The 25651-nt window shown below is 47.2% G+C and overlaps 1 protein-coding gene across 3 annotated transcripts in view; it reads right to left on the reverse strand.

Annotated features, from left to right (window-relative positions):
* The window catches only part of LRCH1 (leucine rich repeats and calponin homology domain containing 1), a 140465-nt gene that overhangs the window by 69185 nt on the left and 45629 nt on the right, over positions 1-25651 (reverse strand). For all 3 annotated transcript variants that reach the window (XM_090258704.1, XM_090258702.1, XM_090258703.1), the window contains exon 2: positions 7603-7747. In XM_090258704.1, coding sequence (XP_090114830.1) covers positions 7603-7747 — 145 coding nt within the window. The remainder of the gene's footprint in view (positions 1-7602; positions 7748-25651) is intronic.

Raw genomic sequence — 25651 nt, forward strand, 5'->3', positions numbered from 1 at the left:
CAGGGAGTGCCCACCGAGCCGGGGCACTGGGGGCAGGACAGCCTTAGGGGTAAAAGACATTTCAGAAAAAGACTGTATTTACCACAAACATACCTTCACCAAATGAACTTCTTACAAAAGCATGTTATAAAGGAGATTAGACCCAAAAAGAGTTGAGATAAAATAAGCAAGAGCGAGCAAGGAATCCGGTACAAATATGAGTGACTACTAAGAAGCACCAGGTCACTAAAAACAAGGTAAACAGCAACATGAACCTAGAACAAAGAATAAAAATGCCATGTAACTTTGGAGAGAACATGCAGTTTACACTTCCTATAAATGCTACTACTTTGGGGAGGATAAGATAACTTTTAAAAAAATCTATTCTATGGAAAACTTATGGGCCAATGAAGTAATACTGAAAGTTAGAAGATATAGGAGCAATTTAAAAATACTACATATCAAAACTTTTAGGAATCTGCTAAAGAAACATAGAGAGCAATCCCTGTCCCTAAATGCTTCTATAAAAAATAAAAATAACTAAACCTTAATGAGCTAAATATCCAAAACTCTAGAAATTAGAAAAAGGATAAACCCATAATAAAGTAAAAGACAATAAATAAAATTTATATTTTATTTATCAGAAGTTAATGAAATAAAAAATAAAAAACCAAAAGGATGGTAACTAACAGCATGAGTGACTTTTTTTAATACAAAATTAAGATAAACTTCTGAAAAAATGAATAAAGGAAAACAATGTACAAATTTACAGTATTATGACTCAACAGGGGAATCAACTATAAAGATAGTAAAACATATTTAAATCACAAAGACCTTCCTTAATTAAATATTGAGCTGGTCTCCCGGACAATTCTGTAATGCGTGTTATGACTCTGACCTTGGGCTCCAGAGCATGGACTGCAATGAACCACAGGGTTAAACAAGATTACGAAGGTGAAGGGGCTGAGAAATAAATTCCACTAGTTTCTATTATTCTTCTTTAGGAAGCAGTGTGGCCTTGGAAGAAATCACTGTGCTACTGTCTGTCTCAAGTAAAGGCGGTTCTGGGGTTCCATCAGGACGATTCCCAATCCCCCCGCCTTCTTTCACGGGTCTCAGTTCTCCTCTCCTCTCCTTCCCTCTTCTCTTCTCCAGCACCTGTTATGAGCTTGGTAAACTAGAATGTTGTAAGAGGGAATAGAAGAGGCTGGTTGTTGACAAAATGCAATGTTTCTAAAGGTTTCTGTCTGTCTCATTGGGAAACTAAATGTAATTTGCAGCACGTGCATTTGGGGCTTGCAGAAAACAATCTGAGAATCACTCTAAGCAAACAAACAAACAGACAAAAAAAAAACCAACTATACATAAATTAGAAGTAGGTCTTCCCCCTTCGCCCCATTTTCAGAAAGCAAACCTGCAGCACAAAGATCTTAAAAAACTCTCTTCACTCCGAAGCAGAACTGGAAACCAAACCAACACAGTCTGCCAGCGATGCAGCTATCCAAGTCATAATGTCCCTTTTGTGTCTGGCTGCTTTTTTTTTTTTCCAATACAAACACTGATCTAAAACAACATCGGTAATCAGGTGCTGTGTGCAGTGGAAAAATCCTTTCTGGAAGCCTGGCCAAGTATTGGGCCATATGCAAAGGGATGGGACCTAATTGGGTTCCACCTTGGAAACCAAGGCCCAGGAGGCTCACTAGACAAGGCGAGACTTAAACCATACCTTGCCGGCCGCTGCTGACCTAACATCGTACAAACACCATGTGCAAATTTTAAGATAATACTTCCAAATACTGGTATTTTGCTATCTGGCTGGTGATCGGTCATTTCACAGGATAATCTAGCTACCAAAGGCCAGTTCCAAACTATATAAAGTATTCTCATTGTCCCCTCGCAGGAGATAAGATCTTCATAAAAGGAGGTAGGATTCACAAGTTTGTCTTGAATTGAACTGAACAAAACTCCTCACTTTTCCCAGATGAGGAAGCCGTGGTCCATCTTCTCCATTCACAGAAAGAAGAAATGCTCTTACAACTGAAACTTTCTTCAGAACTGTCAGTGCCAGAAGCCTTAGAGATAAAATTAAATTCTTAGGAGCAATGAAAATGAATTTATGCACAAGAAAAATATAAAATCTGCACTCTCGACGGCAACTCTAGCTGACAGGCTGCTTCTTCCAGTCCTGCCAACAGAGAGCTATCCTCTGAGGATTAAAGATTCTTTCTCAGAACGGCCCCCCTCCCCCAAAGGAATGTGGGGACACAGGTTATACAGCCACCAGGAAATAAGGAGGGCCTTTCTGCACATTGTTTAGCAGCCAAAAAGGATGCCAAGCTTCAGCGAGAGCAGCCAACACAGATTTCTTTTTAGGATGTGATAGCATTTTGTTCAAAAACTGACTGTCCTCTTCGTGACAGGCAATGCCTCCGAATCCACTCCCGGGAGCTTGGGACACAGGGGATTCCCATGACTCTGTGTATTTTGCCCTCGGAGAGTAAAACCAGTCACCTAGAGTTCTGCAAGCAACATGATCACAGGCTGTGAAGAACTTTCTTTTTTCGGCAGCTTCTATTCCCGAACCTCTCGGAGATGAAATAAGCTCAGGTCCCTATTCCCAGAATCACAACGCGCCTGAGGTGGCCCGGAGTCTGGCTCCTCTGGGTTAGTCTCCTTTCCTAAGGTGCATTTTCCTCTCTGCCTCTGGTGAACAACAACCTCTCCAACGTCTTCAAATAGATTTTAAACTCTGTGAGGATGTCCTGTGTCGCTCAGGTCCAAGATGTTTGCGCTTCTACGGGAACAGATCTTGCTTAGTCGCCTCTGCTGTTCCCAGCCACCCTTCTTGGCTTAAGACCCTGTACGTAGCAGGAAGAAGCACAGCAGCACGCAGGCTACGCTCACACACCCTGGAGCTGCAGACACCGAGAAGCCACGATTCGACGCCCAGACGCGCCGGGCACAGCCTACATCAACCGCGATCGATTAATGGTTCCCACAAATATGACGTTTCAACCGCGTGAGAAAAAATGTAGAAAGCACAGACGTGTTTTTAACTGCATTTAACAGTGGAGTTTTGTTTTTTTTTTTTAAACACGGGCCAACTAAGCCCATCTCTAGTTTAAGACAGGAATTAGGTGCCTGGCACCACGGAACCGCTTGATGTTTAAAGATAACATCTCGGAGAGATCCTACCAGCCAAGAAGCCGGGCAGGCGGGACACATCACCGCCACCTCCATCATCTTCCTTGTCATCGTTCCCACCCTCCGCATCAAATATTTGTGGCTTTGCGCTGCAGGATTACCCAGCCTGTCTCAGAGGGTATCATCCACGTGAAAGGTCTCCCATAAACACATGGTACTTTATAGTGCGTCTCTTACTTTGCAACATACGAAATTAGTAACGTCTACGTGTGACTTATTTAAAAAGAGAATGGAAGTGTATATATAGCAAGACTACGTTGCATCTTAAGAACAGACACATGAAATCCAAACGTTTGAAAAGCAGCTTTTCGGCACTCCTATCCAGCAACGATACGCCGCTAGTTCACAGAAACACGAGGGAAAGTTGTAAGTATGACGGAAAAGAACGTGTTTTCAGGTACTTACTTCTCAAACGTGATGCACTTGGCTGTTTGTTCAAGCTGTTTCAGAAGGTGCTGTATTTGATTCGTCCGCCTTAAGTGTGTGCTCAAAGGTGATTGACAGTGTTTCTTTCACTTCCTGAAATTTACATAGACTTCCCCACTATAGCTAAGTGAGCGATGATGTCATGCTTTGACTTGATACTGTCTCAAATGGAAGCTGTCTGTGACATGGAATCTCATTTATAACCACCATAGAAAAAGAAAGTGGACTGGAGGGACTCAGAAGTTCTCCGCAACGCAGCGTGTTTGCGGCATCCTGGGTCCCTTGCATCTTTCTCGGGGAAATGGAGTCTGAGCCGCTCCTCCAAAGGCCCAACGTCTACATAGGTCTACTGAGCCTCTTCACCCAACCAAAGAAGAAACACGTTTTATTCTGTTGATTTCGTTTTCACGAGGGGTAGAACAGACACAAAAAGGCCCCCGGTGCCCCACCCGGCTTGCTGTGGAGGGGACGCAAGTCACCATCACACACACGCTCATGTTCTAGACCCCTGGCTGTCATCTCGGGGGCAGCTGGGGGTGGGGTGGTAGTTCAAGGACAGGAGGGACTCACACAGCCAGTGCCACTATCGTGTGGACGGTATCACTCAGCATGTTAGAAGACCGGCAGTTTAATTAGATGCCCCTGCTATTTTCTAGTAATTATTACATATTTGCAGAGAAGGAAAACTCTGACTCCAAAAAACCTCCGCTGTCTTGCGGCATACCTCTTCAGGGGAAAGGCTAAGGGAGTAAACCCCGACAGAAAATCCGGAGCCGGAGTCCCTAAGGCGGTTTGACGTTGTAGTCAACACCGGCAACTCCTGCGGCGCACCTGAAGCCAAGCTGTATTGACTCCGTCTTTCCCTTGGGCCCTTCAGCTGCGAAGAGAGGGGGGGTCTGCTGCATGGGCAACAGCAGACCCTCCATATCACCCTGCCCAGGCTCTGTAGCTTCAGCTTCACTGGAGAGGACACTCCAGCGTCATCACAAGATGTCGATTCAACACGGGAGGAGACAGATACCGTGTCACTCCCGAGTCGGACTGCACAGCCATTCTCGGCGGTGCAGATAGACTCTTAAGAAGCTACACCATCGTCTCTCGAGACGGACGGCTGCCAACAACAACATTACATATTTGACAATAAACCTGTGACAACTGCCTATTTCACTAGCCACAAATAAATCTTTCAGGCAACTGTAACAGTTTACCTCAAATTACTCCCCAGAGAAATAACTCAAACCTAATATTCAAACAAAAGTTGAAGGCCTTATAATTGAATAAACAGGATGATCGTCTGCTGGTCATTTTAAAGATTGTCCTATTATTACTATTACTATTTCATGTTCATGAAGTCAATTGGATAGAAGGTATCAAAAATAATTATACGTGTATATATAGTTCCTGGCTTTCAAAGAGTTTAAAGGATGTACACGCTTTTTAATTTCATTTTATTTTTAACCTCACCCGACGACATGTGTATGGATTTTAGAAAGAAAGAAAGGGAGGAAGAGAGAGAGGGAGAGAAACATCAATGTGAAAGAAAAACGTCAACTGGCTGTCTCTTGTACACGCCCCGACTGGGGACCAGACCTGCAATGCTGGCTTGTGTCCTGACCGGGAATCGAACCTGCGCCCTTTTGGTTTACGAGACTATGTTCCAACCAACTGAGCCACACCATCCAGGGCCTTCATTCATAGTATACACCCTGATACAATACCTCTGAAAAGTGAGAGACATGCTTTTTCTTAATTTTTCCATTCAGTTATCAATTCCTTTAAAGAGTCATGACTCAACACCAGAGAATGTGTCTTAAAATATGGGGCCATTAAAGTAGGAGATGTGAGCTCTCAACATCAGAAACGTCTAAGCCTGTAAGAATTTTTATGAGTCTATTTGAGCCGAAATGACGACCACTGCCAGGAAGCCAAACTCTCAACGGACTGAGAAGCTGCTCCAGAGGACGGCCGTTCTGCAGCTGATTTACACACTGGAATCAAAGGAGAACACCTGACAGGGTTCCGTTGTGACCGTCGGTATTTAGCCAGGGAAGGGGAGCAAAGAGAACTGGACACTGAGCGTAATAAAATGGGGGGCAGGAGCCTGCTTGCTGGCCCAGAAGCTACAGCTTCACGGCCCACGGGACCACAGCGCTGTTCCGCCGTGGAGATGGACACCCCTCCCTTCCCCTGTCCGGGACCGGATTGTTGAGGGGCGCAGACGGTGGTGCTGGACCGCAGAGGCCTGTCCGTCTAACTCGGGGGTGAACCCATTCGCAGCGCGTGAAAGCCTGAGAAGTTAGCTGGTTCTTTTGAAAAGGTACCTGGCCGGTCCCAAACCCAGGATACTATGATCCCAGGGACACAAAGATATTCTCTCTCTCCTGCTCTCTGTCCCTCCCCCACCCTCCCACCCAGTAATGCGCTCATGTATTCTCTGTCCATAGTCACGCGGCCTTAGCGGCTGCATGGACAGCAGCCACGTTGACCTGACAGGGACCGCTCAGCGGCCACCTGCGGGCTCCCAGGGACCCCGCTCTAGTGTGCGGCAGAAGCTCCGGACGCCGGCTCTTGCTCTGGCCTTGCTGAAAATACACCGTTGGACCTTTCCCATGAGGAGGCGGAGGCAGGAGGGACATTGGAAACCCAGGGGCCACTTCTATTTCCACCCCACAACCTCCCGTGCGTGGGTCCTCGGCGGGCTTTCCTCGTGATCCCGTGGACGAGCCTGATTTCTACCGACAGCAACATCAAACCCACTGGTGACAGATTAGGGGGGTGGACGAAAGCAAAGCGGGGAACTCTCTGGGACTGGACAAAAAGTAAGACAATAAACACACTTCCGTCACATAGGTGAGTACAGGATAGTTAACAGCTAACAATTAACCAGAAAACAGTAACAGAGAGAGGTTCTGTGGTCGCTGCTGGGGGTGCGGGGTTGTGCCCCGAGGGGTCTGGAAAAGGAAATCGCGCCCACATTTCAAAGGGATGTTACTGCAGATACCAAAACACAACCGCCAGGCTCAGTGAAGTTCAAGATGACCTTTGACGGGGATGGTGCAGGCCTAGGACGTGACCGCCCACCTGACTCGCTTTGCGTTAAGAAGTTTTCATTTAGGACCATCCTGTGTGGTTACGTTTTCCTTGGAGCGGGTCAGGTTTAGTGTGTGACCCCTTTGCGTCCACAGAGCCAGGAAAAACGAAACAAAATAGAAATAGCCTTCAGAAATGGGAGAAAAGAGAGAGGCCATGAGAAATTAAACAATTCCAGACAGAAATTAAAGTTGAAAGCGTTGGGGACGTCAAGGCCCCTTCACTTCTCTCTCCCTTTCCAGTACCGAGGTCTTCATCACCAGGCCCTGCTGACTACGCGCCACATGGCCCCTCCCCAGCGCCGTCAGTTCCTGGGACTTCTCCTCTCTGTTCTTGCCCTGGAAGCCGGAGAACCGTATTTCAGTACGTTCTTTCTACCGGTCCACGCTCACCGAGGCTCAACATGAAAGTCCTACCAAAACCTCGCGTCTTGCCGGAGCGGCTCACTGCCCCTCCAGAACTTTCTCAGGAGACTTGAAGGGAACAGGCTCAGTGAGCACCGGGTAGCAAATCCAACGGTACTGGTCACTCCCAAGAGCACGGGAGGTATCCTCACCCCCATGTTCTTTCTTACTTCCTTTAGCTTTCCTCCTCCCAAATCTCTATCAACACCTGGAGACAATGTACCAACAACTTTCCAAGCAACAAGACAAAAAGTATCAATGATGTCATGTAAGTGATTTTTAAAAAGCAAAACCATCTTGTCACACCGATGTTCCGTAAAGTCTGGCACCAGAAACAATACGCATGGCACTACCGACGCCTTAGAAAATGTATTTCTTAAACGGTATTTGTGTGACTTACTTCAAAGGGTGCTCAGCCGCTGCAAAGGGGAAAAAGAGCTGATAGAAATCAAAGCGTATTTCGATGTGAATTTTATGACAACCTTAATAGTTCACCTACCTCAGGTTTAAGTACGTCAGCATCTGCAGGTTAACGATGGCCTCAGGAATGACTCTGATACAATTATGATACAGATTAAGGATTTCCAGGGACACGAAGTGGCACAATTCCATTGGAACTTCAACCAGTCTGTTTTTAGATAAATCTGTGAGAAAAGGAAAGAATGTTTTGTCAATAAATCTTCAACATGATCCAATAGAAACTTATCAACTATCATAGTTTTTTCTCGACACATTTTGAGATCATCATTATAACCTACACGTACATCAGCATGATCGTTTCCTGCACTGCTGTGAGTACAGTGTTGTGATCTCCCAAGTTCTATGGAGAAGCGAAAATATTGCCAAAACAGCTTCCGCTCTCTATAGTAATCTGTAAATTCAGGCCAGAAAGAAGGGTAACTGAATCAACATTTATTTTTCACTTCATCTGACAATTATTTCAAAGTTATTCTCCCCTGGACAAGTATCTAAAACTGTATCCTTGAATATATCTGAGTACATTTATTTACCCCGGCATTTAATGTGTTTAACTCAGCTTTGCACTCATAACATGTATTGTCTCTCAGAATATGACTTTCGTATCTTCTGCGAGCAAGCACCCCAGCGATGCCAAACAAAGACTTGGTTCACTAGGGTTACTGAGGGCCTACGAGGTACAAGAAGGACCGGCGCTGCACCTGCCACGCGGCCTGCAGTGAAACTGGGTTTTCTGGGCCGAATGTTCTCTTGGCCGACGAAGCAAAGTACACACACATAAGGTTTATAATATCACCATTTCAACCATAAAAATGTAGACTAGCCCTTCATGTCTAAATCTGGGAATGGCAGTGATTCATTGTCAAACCCCATGAAACACCGAATATATCACAAAGGCCACCACTCAGCAATAACAGACCGTCCCACACTTTATTAGGAGGAACTCAGTTAAGAAAACTTAAATAGGTCAGTACTATAATGAGACAAAAGGCAAAGGGCCACCTTCAGGACTGGCCTTCCAACAAACAAATCCATAAACAAACAAAAGCCAGCCTAGATGACCTCAGGGGGGAATTCTAAGAAATTCCAAAGGGATAATTCCGGTAATGTTTAGACTATCTCAAACCAAGTAAAAAGAAGGCAAGTTTCCAAATTCTTATGTAAACAGTCAAATGTACTATTGATGCCCTGACCTAACAAAGGAAGTACGTGAGTATCCTTTCCAAGTACCGACCTCAGTCCTAAATTAAAAAATTAGCAAACAGAACTGAGCACTCCATAAAAAGACAGGCATACTATAACTAAGTAGGACTTGCTCTAAGAATATAAGGGTTCTGGATTATTTAAACCACTCACCCTAGCAACGGAGTAAAAATGATACATGATCATCTCTATAGATACTGTGTTGTTTTCTGTATCATGAAGTCGACCTATTTCAAATGCTCGATTCCGTTCAGCACCATAAATCAGTTTTAGAGCATTTGTATTCATTCTTAATGCAATTGCTTAATAAAAGAACAGTTAAACATTTCCTTTCATAAGTTATAAACATGAGCGAGAGAATATGCTTTTATTTATTGCTACATCATGAACAGCTAGAAATGTTACCGTTAAAGTCAAGATAGACATCACTACCGCTATTACTATTACTATTTACTGTTATTCAGGAGGTATTAGTCAATCACATGGGATAGGAAAAGAAAGGACAAACCAAAACTGAAAAGGAAAGACAATATTATCATTATTTACAGAAAACATGAGTGTTTTCCTGGAAAATCCAAAAATATTAACGGAAGAACTATTACAAAAGTAAAGAGGTACAGAATAGGAAATTAATATACTGAAATAGAGTCTTCACACACAAACATACACACACGCAGACTAGAAAAACAATACAACAAAAGAGACCTAACTTACTATCGCAAAAGAGCAGAACACTTCTAAATCTGAAATCTCTTTCAAAGGTGATTTTAGTTTTGGGAAAAGCCAGAAGTCACAAGGTGCCAAATCTGGGCTGTAGGGGGGCTGAGTCACCTGGGTGTTCTGATGTTTTGCCGAAAAACTCTGCAGGAGACGTGATGAAGCTGCCAATCACCAGCTGCCCATAGCTGTGGGCTTCTGGATCCTCCGGATAGTTTCCATGGAGGAATGTTCAAGCTTAATGCAAAATTTGATGCAGATTCGTTGCTCTGTTCGCTCAGTCATTTTGAATGTGATGGCCACACAGTACACATGCCCACTCAACAGCATCTACCGCCTTCACTGACTAGTACAGTGAAGTCGCCATTGTTCACGCATGCGCATTCCAGTCCTCTCTGCTTAGCTGCCAGGTCACATCAATGTCGCGCAAACCGTTCTCATTATATTAACAATGGCTGGACTTATTCTGGAAAGACCTCATATATAGAGATATATATAGATATAGATATATAGATATAGATATAGCATGGGTTAAATATGATAACAAACACAAATTTATATATAGAACAACTTCCCACCAGCATTCTTACTCTTTCTCCACACAAAGAAATTTGTTTCTTTTACAAGAAAGGAGGCCCCGGCAAACTGTGGAGTCCCACATATTAAATTAAGAGAAATAATTGAGGCAAGCTTCCTTTCAGGACTGTTTACAACCTAAACAGATGAAAATCCCAAACGTTTTTTGCATTCACGCTTCCTGAAACACCACTGTACGTGGTGGCAATCTTTATGAGCTGTGATGCTGGATATCGGCCCAGAAAACCACTCCGTCCTGCGTCCGTCAGGTTCGGTCCCAAGGAAATTCCACCGAGAGTCCACTTTACATTCCAAACCTTACCTTTCCTGTCCTCACTAGAACTATACTATCAAGTTGTATGTTTCAATAACTATTTACAATAATGTTTTTATTAGTTTCTGTATCACTAACGCTTTTTATACCAAAAAAATATGGGACTTTTGTAGAAATCAGACATCAAATTAATCATAGCAACCACTCTAATCTGAAAGCAGAAGACCAGTTCTAAATCTACAACCACTTGAGATATTTGAGAAAGTTACTCAACTTTCTAGGTCTCTGTTTCTGAATAGGTAAAATCAGAATATAAGCACCTGGGTGAATTCAAAAATTCTCTTCAGATCTAAGGTTTCTGTGAATAAGTAAAATCTATTCAGAATTCAAGGATTTTCTGTCAAAAGCATTCAGAACCCAAGTGATTTTTTACCATAATAATCAATAGCAGCAGTTAAATATCATGAAGTTATAAAATGCAAACCACATATAATAAATATAAGCCCATCCTTTAAATGAATTTGTCATTTCATTGTAGAAACTACATCGTATCATATAATGCGAGTTTTAGAAGTACTCGGTTTTCAAAGGTGGAGAAAATGTAATGGCAGGAGAAAAAAGTATAAAAGAACTTACACATTAAGCTAATATTCAATTCTGAGCTAAACTTTCTAAGAGCGTTATTAACAAGTTGCTAGAAAACGATGTGGGAATAATGTTCTAATTAGCATATGAGTCTGGTATTTTCATTACAACTTAAAACGCAAATTTTACTCACCCCCCTCCACAAACTGCAGACTTGAGGAGAACGTCCTCCTTTTTCCTTCCATCCCACCCTCCCTGCCTAACTAACTGGCACGCAAGAGCAGAGAGGGAAAAGCCTTCATTTTAAATTGTTGATCTGAGCTCTCCCTATGTAAGTCCTGGCTTTTCACTGTGCGATTCTGTATGTATTGCTTCGGGAATGCTTTTATCAGAAGGAGTCAGGCTATACATTATAAATAAAGTTATAAGGTGTGGACAATGGGGATCTGTGAGGCCCGAGACTATTCTGCTGGGCAAACAAAGAGGCCTCCCTGTCCACTGGGTTCATGAGAATTGACCTGTGCAACATGCCCCCCTTATCTTGGGTGCATGTTCCAGTTTCTCCATGAAAAGGGAAGAAACTGAATTACAAGATGTACGCATAGCTTAGGCTCTTCCAATGCCTATAGGAAAAGTTACCTAGAGCAGGGCTGTTCAAATAAAAACAAAACTGGAAAACAAAGGTTTTCCGTTCTTATTTGTTGAGGTTAATTACCCAGATGATGAATTATTAATATATTCATCAACATACACTAAGTACTTGGTTTCTGCAGAAAAGAAAAACACATAGGTTCACTTTCAAGGAGGTAATCATTTATATTTGAAAGGTGAACTGAGGCTAACCCAGAATAAGGGAAGATGTTCTAATCGTGCTTTTTAAAAAAGGATAAATCAAGAGGGAAAATCCAGCTGGAGAAGCAACGTCCCATTCACGGAGCCTTTCCATCGGGCCAGACACACAACTCCTGCAGCTTTGCATCCATACCTCATATAAACCACAACCTAAGGAGGGGGGAAACCAGGCCCGGAAAACTCCTGTGACGTGTCCAAAGTCAGAGATAAGCCATTACAGTCACAACTCACGCAGAGGCAGACACGCCCTAAAGCCACACAAGGCCACGCTCTGGCCATGGAACAGAGTGGCCAGCAAGACGTGTCCCTGCAGCTACATTACTAGGAAGATACAGTATCCATATCTTCACGGCATCATTATTTGTCCAAAACGCAATCAAAATAAAGTCAAGTGTTCCGTGCACGGTCCCAGAGGGTGAGGATGGTATACGCATTACGCTCAAAAAGAAAGTCCTGAAAACAATATGCAGCTGATGGGCACCAGCTGGAAGTGGCTACAGGAAGCTTGGTAATTAGAAAGCGTAGCTTAAAGTGCTAATTATGCTAACCTTACATAAACACTGTTTCACGGAAGAGCTTGAAACGGGTTTTTAAAGACACGACTTACAATTCCCTACTTGTGTCTGAGTATTGTTTAATTCTCAGGTCACTGTATTACCGGAGGAGAGGACGGAGGGTCCAAAGCCCTGGGCACGTTCACCGCCCCCTGCTTCCCTGAGGCTCATACAGAAACCATCTAGTCCAGATGGGCCGGGGAAGTCGCTCTGCATTAAGGTGTTTTCACACTGATAAACCAGAGTGGATAGATAACCCAAATACAGACAGTGAAAAAAAAAATGTTCAAAATTCTCTTCTGTTAGTTGAAAGCAAAGAAATAAAACAAGATCTGGTCCCTCTCTCTAAAAAAATAATAATAATAATCAAAACTAAGAAGGTGAAGAAGAAAGAAATCTAGGACTTAAATGTAATTAAGGACAAGTGTCAGGGAACAGGTCACGAGGTGCGCACAGGTGGACATCTGTCCGTCCGTCGGCCTCTGAAAAGGCAAACCCACGGCGGAAGGCGGACAGATCCAAGCAGGAGCTCTCCTAGAGAGGGAGGGGCATTAACAAATTGGCTTAGGAGCTATTTACTACCTAAAATATCTGCCTAGCGTTTCCCAACCTTGGTGGTACGCTGGAATGACCTGAAAGGTTCCCACAAATCCTGGAGCCTGGAATCCACGGCCAGAGGTTTTAGGGTGTGACCTGAGCATCAGAACTCCTTACCCACTGGATAGCCCCTGCTGTACTCGAGGGGAAACGTGGGTGAGTCGTGACCCAACCTCTCAGTGTTCCCCACAAAAACGCACCAGCGGGCAGGAGGTGGAGCCCAGGAGGGGTCTGATTGGGACACCAGGCAGGCACCCCAACTTGATAAAGGAAACTGCGCCGACCCAGGGTTAACCATTCCACGATTAGCTTCTCCCTCTCAATTCCTCCTCCCCTACTTTTTGCTGCAACCCGAGCAACCGACGTCTGATCTGGAGTGGGGTCTTACATACTATGATCTGTCTATGATCGCAGCAAACCTGGCTTGTTCCTTACTGAGTCCTCGGCATAACCTAGTGAGGCGGGTGCTGTTATAACTCCCAGCTCCCGGTGGGCACGAAGGCCCAGAGAGGTTAGGTAACTGGCCTGAGGACACAGAGCGACTGTAAGCGAAGAACCAACTCAAAAACGATCCTATCCTGTTTGACCAGGGGCTGAGCTGCTTTTCAGGCCAGATGACCAGGAGCCGGGGTCACGCAGCAGAAGGACGCACGGAGGAGAGAGTGCTGGCCTCCAGCTGCACCTGGAACGAAAGAGGCGCCCGGTCCCCCACGCACACACGGGACCAGAAGACCGGGACGGCACCAGCACCGGAACATCGGAACCGTTTCAGAAGCCAGGGGTCCACTGTCCAGGAAGATCCCCTGTTGACGCCCCTTTACCATAAGTGCCCAAGCTCCGTGGCCCTCCAGTTAAACGTGCCCCCCAGCACTCTGCTACCTGGTCCGCCAGCCCCTTAAAAGCCTTGGCCCGGTCCAGCAATCAAGAAACCCTGGAGGCACGGGTCGGCCTCCCGTCTTCCTGGCCGGCACCTGCTCCAGCAGGAAACCTTTCCTTACTCCGAACCCTGACGCGCGAAGCTGGGGCCTTCCGAGGCCGGAGGCACGCAGGCTTTGGCCCGGTTCCCCTGCGAGGGGGCAGAGGCCAGGACTTCAGCCAGCGGCTGTGACACCAGAGCTCTGCTGACCGAGGCACGGCACTGTGACACGGGCAAGTCAGCTGGTCATGCGGGTATCTCTTCCAAAAACAATTAGGGCTACGTGTCAGATGCCTGGTCAGGAGGCATGATGTGACCCCAGAGTTCTGTATGAAAAGTGACCTCTGCCCTGACCGGTGCGGCTCAGTTGGTCGGGCGTCATCCCTCGAAGCAAAAAAGTCACCTGTCTGATGCCTGGTCAGGGCACACGCCTGGGTTTGGGATTTGGTCCCCTGTCAGGGTGTGTTCAAGGGGCAGCTCATCAGTGTCTCCCTCCCTCTCTTTCTCCCTCCCTTCTCCCTCTCTCTAAAAATAAATAAATAAAATGTTTTTAAAAATAAGTAAATAAAAAGTAAAAGTAAGTGACCTTTGACCGGGTCCCTAATATTTTTCTCCAGAAAGAAGAGCACGTGTCGTTGGGGTCTTGTTTCTGCCACTCACCCCAACTTGGACAGGGTCCTTCTCGGTGCTCCTGAGCCCTGGGGCCTCACCCTGTCCTGGGGACAGGGTGCACCCAGCCCTGCAGACACACCCACCTGGCAGCAAACGGAACCCCATGTCCGTTCCTTCCTTGAGGGGAGCGTTTGCAGGAAAGCCGTGCGACCAGAACGACAGCGTGAATTTGGCCACGGCCAGAACAAGCTCAGCAAATCCCTAAAATAAAGTTGCCAAAGGAGTAAAAATAAGCAGAGGAAGGTGGAGAAAACGGGGCCGGGAATCTCGTGGGCGGTCAGCACCTCTCGAGCACGGGGGTCTTTTCGTATAAAAGAGGAGAGCCGCGCTCAGGAGGGACGGGACGCGGCCAGCTCCACAGCAACGACATCCTGAGTCACCAGCCACCACGGCCACGGGCAGAAGCACTGACAGACCACCAGGACAGCTGTGACACTCATCTGCTACGTGTGGGCCCCTTCTGGCCAGAAGAAAGGCCTCATCTTGGAAGGCCACAGTACGCCCCGTCCCAGCAAGACCAAAGGAGGTCGTTTTTAAGCTGCAGAAGCACGCTATGATGGGTGTTTAAAGTGACAGTATCAGCACTAATCATGATGCCTCAATAACTGGGTACAATGGTGTCGTCCGCATGGAACTCTGGCCCCCCGGCCCAACTGCAAGGCCGTGAACCTGCTGTTCTAATACTAAGGAGACGCGCCCTGTGTCTGGTCATCTCCGGCATCGTCTCCTTGGCGCCTCCTGGGACCGCTGTTCAAAGACAGTCCTCAGGGGGAAGGATGGTCTGGTGAGGCGGAGCTGCCTCCCACACCCCGGCTCGGTTGGAAATTCTCGGTCCAGCAGAGGTTTCATGACCACACAGAACAAATTTATCTGGGACACTGTATTTTGTCTGGGGGCAATGGAAGGTGGCTAATCTCTCTAGTGGAGAAAGTGCAAGACCTCCGTTCTCCATGCCTTTTACTGAGAAGGGTGTGCGTGGGAGATACCAAGTCAAAATTCATAAATCATCAATTAGCTTTTAGGCGCCTAAATTACAGTTGACAGTTACAGATTACAGATATCAATACAGAGGGCACAGTGACCCGTCTATGTCAGGGTCTATTAAACATCGTGACGTCACGCTGGCATTAGGTACAAGGCTTCATACATTCCTTGCTACAGATTGTTATAGGTGACTAAGAGAGAAGAAAAGCAGAGCAAGCTCTAAAGCATAATAAGCATTCTTTAAACCCAATCCCCTTGGGACCCCTCTGAGTGGCCTACGGTCCTCTCTGCCGCAAAGCCTGATGGCACTGAGCAGGGTGTGGCTCGCCTCTCAAAAGGCCGTTAGATGGCACATTGAGAACAGCCTGCGAGGGGCGGGAACACCCACGAGGAGGCTACTGCCACACTCCAGGCAAGATAAGATCGCGAGGAGCGGTCAGATTCAGGCGCTATCCTTCGAACGTAGAGCTACCTGAATCTGATGATCGGACAGGATGTGAGTTTGAGAGAAAAAGAGCCATCAAACGTGGCTTCCAGTGTGGGCTTCGGGAAGTGGAAGAGGGACGTGGTCATCTCAGCCGGTGTTGTGGGGACAAGGGAGAGCGCGTCTCGGACACGTTAATACTGAGATGCCTATTCCTCACTCAGGTGAAGCCACCAAGGAGCGTAAGTGCACAAGTCTGGAGCTCCCAGGGCAGCGCAGCCTGGAGATACAAATGGTGGGAGCTGCCAGAGTACAAATGGCATAAAGACGTGAGTAGGTAAGGTCGCCAAGGGTTTCAGAGCCCTGGGCCACACCCAAGGGAGAGAGGAGGCACCACACACCCATGGGAAGTCCCCGAGGTCACCGCGATGGCTGCAGGACAGACAGACAGACACCTGATAGAAAGGCGGACAATTCACTATGTTAGGATGCTTGTGCTCAGCCTTAGTAACTGCCTATCAGTAAATTCAATCTGGAGACAATAAAGAATATAAATATGGGCTTATATTTTGCAGCTCTGGCCCCAGAGCACATATCTAACTGGGGACAGCCAAGCAAAGCCACCATGTAAGCCTGCTCAGCAGTAGGTCGTAGATGCTGGAGGGAGACCCCAAGGGATGTCTTCTCTGAGCCAGACATACCATGCCAGATACTGCATATAGTGACATGAAATGAAGACTCCATTCAGAACCTCAGATAACTCAGAGTCCAACGGGAGAGGCAGAGAAGTAAGAAAACAAAAGCACCACCAAGTAGATCTGGATTCATGAGTACGGTTAAATATCAGCTCTGTCTGAAAGGCTGAGAAAGGCTTCAGAGAGGCATTGCCCGGCAGGCTGAGGCTCTGGACAGGTGTCTGGGAGGCTGCCCGGGCCGAGGGGGTCGTCCCCTCCGCCGAACAGGTGCAGCCTCGATGAAGAATGCAGGCTGGGCAGCTCTTCGAGGAACCTGCTACTGCCTGAGGCACATGGGACCGCAGCTCAGCAGGGAGCCGTGGGACCCATTGCTAAAGAGAGGGGCACTAACGTCCAGGGGAGAAACGAGGAGCCCCTGAAGTAAGGTGGGCATGGTTGGTATTGGGGAACAGACACGACCGGCACCACCACCACCACCACCACCATCATCATCATCCTCAGGAGGAGGAGGCAACGGGAAAGGGAAACACCTCTGAGGCACAACTGGCAGAGCACACTGATCAGTCAAATAGAGAAAGAGCTGAGAGCATCTCAGGTTCCCGGCTGGCACGAATGCCTGGAAGCGTGCTCCTTGCTCAAAAGGAACGCAGGAAAACAAGCAGCCTTTGTGGATAACGGTGGCGGGAGAGCAACAAGGGGCGTTTCGTTTTTGACACGGGGATTTAAGGTCTCTATGGAACCACCAAGCAGAGAGGCTGCGGTCCCCTGGATTGGGGATCTGGAGCCCGTGAGAAAGGTCTCGGCTAAACTGCAGCCCTGGGAGATGTTGGCATATAAACAAGGAGTGGCCAAAGATGATGCCATCCGAGAAAAATGTGAAAAATGAGGAAAGAAAATGAGCTGGGGGAAAAAGAAAAAAAAAAAAAAAAAAAAGCCCTTCCAACAGCGGCCACCACCCAGCCTGTGCCTTTGTCTTGTCCATCAAAACTTGTTGAAACCGCGGCCCAAGGGCCGTGTGAGCCCCGGAATCCAGACTTCCTGGACCGAAGTCCTGCGTCATTTCCTCTGCAGCACGAGGCCCCCGCGTGTTTACTACACGGTTCAGTGAGGACGACATACGGACACCCTGAGCACGTGTGGGCAACATGCTCCCAGAGTGTCACAGCAACATGATCGCTCCCTTTTCAGGAACCAATCACAATCCGTCAGTTCCTAAAGCTACAAAAACCCTGCAGGCTCAGCGACCGAGGCAACTGAGAAGATGGACTCCCTTCAGCAATACTTCTGCCAGCAACTTTTTTTTTCCCTGAGCCCAAAAATATGAAACAAAGAGTCAACTGTCTACAAAGCGCCTGGTTTTCCAAGTTTTAAAGTTCACATTTAGATAGGGCAGCGCTGATAAGAAAGACAGTTTTGTGATGGCGGCTGAGTATAGTACGTTCCATTGTAGGCACGTGAATGTTAAAGCCAGAAATAGTTGGCTTCGGGTGATTTCTGCGTCTTTTCGTACAGCCCCAGTTAAACGCTTCTTGCTGAACTAAAACGTACAAAGATTGCTGATACTAAAAGAGAAACTTCCACGTTATGCCTTCCCAAAAACTATGATAGAAATGTGGTGATCCAAATTATCTAAGAAGATAAGGTGACAGGTATGTTATTTTTTAAACATATCATTTCTAGCATACTGAAATGTCAACAAAATGCTTCTTCTCTGGAGACTTCTCTTCTGCTTCTCACTTTGATCACAGGATTTGCTCCCCCAAGGACCAGGAATAACCAATTGCTGCTTGCTTTTTTTTTTTTTTTTAAGCAAGAGCTTTTTATTAAAGGTCTGACAGGGCCAGTGTTAATGGAATAGAGGCAGACATCTCCCCTCCTTAGGCTCCTGCGTCACGCTTTACACTCCAGGACACATGAGGTGTTGCCTTTTCGTTACTAATCCTTTGCCGTGGGAAACCCAAATCTTCGAAATGAATTTTCCCCTGAAGTGCAAAGGGCATGCTAGGCCCACGCAAAAGTGGACACAATAAATAATGCAAAGCTACGCAGTGTTTGCGATGAGGACTCTCTAGGGCTGCAGTCCCCGACTCAGCGGGCGACCCTTGCCGCCATCTGTGCGGATTCCTGGATACGCACGGCCCCTATGGCACCGGCCCGTGACGGCTTCCTAACCAGCACACGCGGGCCTGGTGACACTGCAAGCCATGTGGCCACTCCCCTCTCCTGGCACGTACTGCCCTGGGTACCCCGCGTGCCTTCCCTGACAGCAATCTCATAAAAGTTTAATGCGAGGGCCATCCCCACATGCAGACGAAGAAACACACACAGAGAACTAAGATAATTTGACCTATGACACCCCGCTGAAAAGTAAAAAAGTGGTGAATCTACTTAACGCCACTGAATTGTGGACCCAAAAATGTTTAAAATGGCACATTCTACTTTATTTTACTACAGTAAAAAAAAAGAAAATCATTAAAAAAAGCAGCTAGGTCCAACTTCGACTCCTTATACTAAAATAAATTGCAGGTAGATTAAAAATTTAACAGTAGAAAGAAACAATAAAATAATTAGGAAACAAAAACCTTGAAAAGCTGGGCTTCAAACCCAAATAACCTAGCTTCAGAGTCCCAGCTACCTGCTAACGGTCTTCCACAAATTGCTGCTTTATGGGTAAAAACTACCAAAGTGCTTCCTTATAGGTCCGCCCACCACCACCATCACCATTGTCAAGTTCAGTGCCATGGTAACTCAACACACTGCGTGGCTTGCTGGCCACACGCGATGCCCAGGGCCTGCCTGGCTGCTGGGCACAAGGGGCCAACTCCAAGGCCAGGTCCAAGTCCACTGGGAGCCACACTCCTCCGCGGGCACTCGGAAGAGGACTGCGTGCCAAGCGCACCGGAGAACCCATTTTTGGAGCCTGTAGTTGAGGGGAAGCGTTTGCTGTGGGAAGGATGCCGAAAATGATCACACTGGTGCTTTAAGAAACCACATGCGTCCCGCAGGGAGCAAACAGAATTACAGTTTTGCAAAAGACCTCAGGGTTGAAAGCCTGCAGAAAGCCTCAGCCTTCACAGAGGAGCTAAAATAGAGCTCAGAGAGAGGACGGAGGGGGCAGGCCCCCGCGTTAGTTAGGGCTCTGGTGGCCTTCAGACAGAAGGATGCCCAGCTCTCTCTGGAGAACAGCTCTTCCTAAAGGCAGGACCAGAGGGGCAGGGAGAACTGGAGAAAACCAGGAAAAAAACAAAACAAAACGAAACAAGTGTCCCCAAAGCCTGCGGCTCCAGAGGGAAGGATCTCTTAATGCCGCACGTAAAGGACCGCCCACCTCGGCTACTTTACCCTCTTTTGGTTTTGTTGTTATTACTTGTGCTTATTTATTTTTATTGGGTTTATCGGGGTGACACTGGTTAATAAAATGACATAGGTTTCAGGGGTGCGATTCGATAACACATCACCTGCACACTGCATTGTGTGCGCACCATCCGAAGTCAGTCCCCTCCCATCACCACTCACCCCCTGTCCCCTCTCCTGCCTCCCCCTCCCCCTTCCCTCTGGTCATCACCACGCGTTGTCTGCGTCTGTGAGGGTTTCCGGTTTGTTTAACCCCTTCACCTTTTCAGCGAGCCCCCAACCCCGTCCCCTCTGACAGCTGCCAGCCTGCTCTCTGTCTACGAGTCAGTTTCTACTTTCCTTGTTAGTTCAGCGTGTTCATTAGATTCCACACATGAGCGAGATCATATGGTCCTTGTCTTCCTCTGACCGGATTAACGCACGGAGCATAGTGCTCCCTGAGTCCATCCCTGCTGTTGCAAAGGGTAAATTTTCTTTCTTCTTTCTTTCTTTCCTCTTCTTCTTCTTCTTCTTTTTTTTTTTTTTTTTTTATGGCCAAGTTGAATTCCAATATGTAAAGGCCCCAGAGTTGTTTTATTCCCTCGTCTACGGATGAGCGCTTGGGCCGCTTCCAGACCTTGGCGATCATAAATAACGCTGCAATGAACACAGGGGTGCTTTCATTCTTTCGAACCAGTGTTTGGGGATTCTTCAGATAAATTCCCGGAAGTGGAATTGCTGGATCATAAAGCAGTTCCATTTTTATTTTTTGAGAAAATTCCACACTGCTTCCCCCAGCGCAGGGCACGAGGGTCCCCTTTCTCCACATCCTCGCCAGCACTTGTTGGTTGATGATTTATTGTTGATGGCCATTCTGACTGGTGTGAGGTGACATCTCATCGTGGTTTTAATTTGCTTTTCTCTGATGATGAGTGCTGGAGAGCATCTTTTCATGGCTGCTGCCCACCTGCATGTGTTTTACTGTCTTCCACACAGTAAATAAACCAGCTCTTTCTCACCATTGCTCTGAACATCAGTTTAACTGCGTTTCCCAAAGGAAGGGAAGTCCCTCCCCTCATGCATTCGAAGCCTCAACGCTAAGTATAATTCCCATTTCACAAACGATGCAACCCTCTCCTGGCCCCATGTTCTTAACGTGCCCAACAGCCTGACAGAGAACAGATGGGAGAGAACAGACCAGCTGCTGGGTCACAGTTCTGTCGAAGGTGGGGTGCACCGTTGTAGGAAGTGTACCCTGGATGCTCACCCCACGCGTCACGGCAAAATAAGGCCTATCTTTAGATTCAGGTGCCCCTGATTTCTGAAAGCCTAAGTCCAATCTTGCAAAATCTAAACGATCAATGTCACCCTTGGATCCATTTTTGGACAAAGTAGTCATAATAAACAGGTATAACCTTCAGTGGTTTTGGAAATGAGGACCACGAGGAGAATGCCCACTTTTATAACATCTAAGCAGCTGTCATTGGTCGGAAGAGAACAATATTCTTGCCCCATCCATCTGCTTTCCACCCACCGATTGTGCTCCAGGGACCCGTATCTTAGAGAAGCTCCGACACTTTCCATACGGCCACTACCATCTATTTTCCATGAGCATTCACTGCGTGAGTGGCAAGAATGTTGTTGAGGAGGTGGGGGCAGAGAAAATAAATGAGTTGCCCTGATCCAGGGACACCATAATTATCAGCCTCACAAGCCTTAAGAAATCTCTGTCCCCTTCCCTCATCCTCAGCTACCTTCATGCCACTGCGTCTCCACCTGCCCCAGGCCTCTCTGTTCTTTCAAGACCTGCTGGGTCACCACCCACTAGGCGACTCCTCTGCTCCATCCAGCTTTAAGGGACATCTACCAGGCATGGAGATCTTACCCAAATAGTCCTTCCAGTCTTGCTTGGGACACTTACTCCACGAACCGTCAGCCACTAGGGAAGAAGTCGGCTCCCCAGGACGGCCCTGTGGAGAAGTGGCACAGAGACAGTTGTCCCAAGGCCCCAGCAGGGCCAGTCCCAGCTAGCGATGCGACTCTTCCAGACCCCAGCCCCAGGCCTGCGAGCCAGGAGCCCCTCCTCGTGGCCAGTCCACCTCTGGATTCAGGAGTGAAAGACAAGATTTCTGCTGTGCCCAGCCGCTGTTTTGGGGGGGAGCTGCTAAGTTAAGTGGGTCCTGGCTGGTTCTCCAAGTGCTGTCCTTGACCCGGTACAGAACACATCCACTCTCAAACCCTGACCAGCCCCACCAAGCACCGGAGAAAAAGGAACAGAGGAAGCCTTTCAGTGGAATGTTCTATCTTGCCCACACATCTTTAAAATCTTACACAAACTCTGTAGACTTTTATCAAGAAGCTAAAGCTTGGGCGCTTTGCCTTCCTGATACTGAAAAGCTAACATTTTAATTAATACTCTTCTGCTGATCGCATATTTATGGTTTTCCTTATCCTGCAAAGTATCAGCTTTCTCCCCCTCATATCCTTTCATTAAATACGTGCCTTCCACCACCACGACCACCTTTACGCCAAAGCCCCTCCTCGGTCTGCATGTTCTAATAACCGCAAGCATTATCTTCCACCAAGAGTATGCGTTATTATTATTATTATTCTGAGGCCCCAGAAATAGCTCCCAAGATGAGGCAGGACTGCATTCAAGACCCCAGATGGTAGGCGCCCAGCTCCCATGGAATGTGCAGTCCCTCACCAGCTGCTGTCCTTGGAATTCTGCTGGAAAGCGTGGCCTCCAGTCCCTTGCTCGGTTTTGGTGGCAAACTACCCTGAAAGCGCCCAGCCCTGCTCACCCTGGGACCCGCGCCAGTGGGACCCCCGGTCTGTCCCCCAGCGCTGCTTCCCAAAAGGCTTCAGCTCAGTGCGGTCCCCGAGGCAACAACAAAGCTGCTTTTTCGGAAATGACTCATTGCAAACCTCTCACAGAACCGAGAGCAGATGTATCAGAGTCTCAGCAGAAAGGCCGGCCTCCCGCACGGCGTTCTCCAATGTTGCTGAAAAATTCCACAGGCTGTCAAGTTGTTCAGATTAGAAAGTAATTTTCTTAGCTGAATTCACAGCCTATAGTCATTTCAGTAAACAATCTGAGACTGTCTCTTACGCCCCATTTTATGAGTTCTTTGGTTCTTGGACAGGTCCCCTTGGGTTTATTTTTAAAATCAGTATTATTTGAGGGATACTAGTCATACTCAGCCTTCTAGGTGTAGCCTTCCATGGAGACCGGAAAAGAGGGAGGACTTTTTACTGCTACTGGAATTAAATACAATTCACTTACGACGCTCTGCGAGCTGATGCCTGCTGCTAGGGACCCTGTCGGGGGTACGCTGGTGTTCAGTGAGCTTCTGCAGGCTGTTAGGAAGCATGCAACTCACACCCACCCAAGCTGAAGAGAATTGAAATCTGTTCAATCGCCAAAACTGGACGACGGGAAATGGTTTTATAACTGGATGACGGGAAATGGTTTTATTTCCTTGGAAGGGCTCCAGTGTCCTGGGCTCGATTAAGGGTACACTCTGTGAACCACGCAGGTGTCCAGGCACCCGCAATTCAATCAACATGGGAAATCCAAAGGCCCTGACATTGGAAAAACCACGGAAGCGCGCCTGGAACATGGTGACGAGCGTGCATAGCTAGATTTTAGTTTTTAAAAGTTCTTTATTCCCCAAACGTTCCGTCACAGGGCTTCTTCTTTCCACGGCAGCTTCTTCTGGCACGGTCTACTTCATTCAAGGTGCTCAGGGCTGACTCCCACACAACCTGGCACACACATTTCTATTACGTAAGGAAAAATAATGCCCTATTTGTTTGATGTTTGGCGGCCGATGTCTGAAATGCAGACATAATAACTCTGTATCTTGCCCATCTCTCAATCCTTCTAGCTTCGAAGACCATAGAGAAAGGACGAGATGAATACCTGCAGGATCAAGAGGAGAAAGCAAACTTCTCAAAGCACCGGACGAGTCTTCTGTCTGCCACCATAAAGCCGTATGAAAAATGCAATTGTTAAAAACATGGTATCCTCACTGATGACAAAGTGGTTATGGACTCCCTAGATCACCTTATCATGCTGGGCTTCCCATAACTTTACAGTATCCGAGAACCCGGGAGAGCTGCGTGCCCTGGGGAAGGGGCGATGCAGGCTGCTGCGTATGAGAAAGTGTGCTCCCACACGGCTCTCCTGTACTGTCCCCAAAACATCCTGGGTGCCGAGGTGCATGGCATGAAGGGAAGGGCCTCGTGGAGAGAAGAAGCATACGCACACCTGCGCGCACGTGGCAGAGCAAGGCCCCGTCCCTGTCCTCACAGGCCCCGATGCCTAAAGCGAGTTTACCGGGAACACAGTCAGAAGTCCAGGAATTACACGACATTTCTTATAGACGCCAAGAAAGGTGCCAAGTTCCTCATGGCACGTCAGCATTTGATAGGAAGTAGTAAATTATCGTTAGTTACTCGGTGTTCCTACAAAGTGAGACAAGAAATGGGTGCTCATTGAGTCAAGCCATAACTAGAACTTAAATTAAATGAGAAACACGGACAGGTCCAAGTTCAAAGGCCAAATTCTCCTTGCATAATAAGGCAAACAGCAAGGTCCTACAGTCTTTGGCTAAACGACTCCTCTAGCTTTGGGGAGATATGGCGGGTCATACACAGGTCACTTCACCGCGGCCCAGCCCAGGTCACGACGCATCCCCTAACCACGGTTCCACAACGGTCACAGCCCTTTGTCCTGTGAGCCGCACACCTGCTGCTGGGGAGGCTCCTGCAGACTTTCAATTTACTCTGCACGTCCTTCCCCTCAGGGGTACACCAAACAGGAATCCGTGCACCACAGGGCAGCAGACACCGTACACCGCCATCGGCGTAAACACAGGAAGAACATAATATTCTTTTGTATCTGCTGGTGTCAGTGGAAGGATGGGCATGAACCTGGCAGCACCGGCCGCGGAGAGCTGAGCTGGCCGCCTGGGGACAGACCTGGGGAGGACTTCGCCCTCTGCACCTCTTCACAGCCATCGACTTTGCGAACATGTGAACGTTAACATCACCGAGTCCAAATATTTTAACCATCAAATACAGACACCGGAACGACACCACGTCCATTCGTAATTTAAATTATTACTGAACCAAAAGGAAATTAAGTGTACTCCTTTGTTTGAACGCAGATTGAGTCAATATTAAAAGGAGTAAAATGCAACCGTGGCATTTTGAAAAATGTGTTACTGGCAGTTACACAAGGCCTGAGTATGCGGGTATAGAATGTAGGAACTGTGTCAACATAAAAATCTATTTTAGCTAACGCGCTCGGTTCACGAAAGAGCTGCAAGGCTCACAGTTCGCTCCGTCCTCCAAAGGAAGAAAAGGGCCGTGAAAGTCATGCCAAGTCAGCAGCCTCTTCATCCAAATGTTCATTCACTGTCCTTTCGTCTGATTTCAAATGCCAAGCTTTGCGTGCGGTTTCTAAGAATAAAATTACACCGATGATGATGTCTGTCCGACTGTCTTCTCTTTATATAACTTTGTCACCTCCTCTCCTCTGTCCTGCAAACCCAGGGCCTTGCTTTGAGCCTGTTTGGAATAATTAGCTCCCTGATGGGTTTTTTTCTGGAAATGCTGGGTCACCGCGTCAGCCCCAACTGCTTAAACTAAGACGAGTCAGAAGAAAAGATTCCAAGTGGAA

Source organism: Furipterus horrens, unplaced genomic scaffold, assembly GCF_987537825.1.
Source record: "Furipterus horrens unplaced genomic scaffold, mFurHor1.1.pri manual_scaffold_12, whole genome shotgun sequence".
Taxonomy (NCBI): Eukaryota; Metazoa; Chordata; class Mammalia; order Chiroptera; family Furipteridae; genus Furipterus; species Furipterus horrens.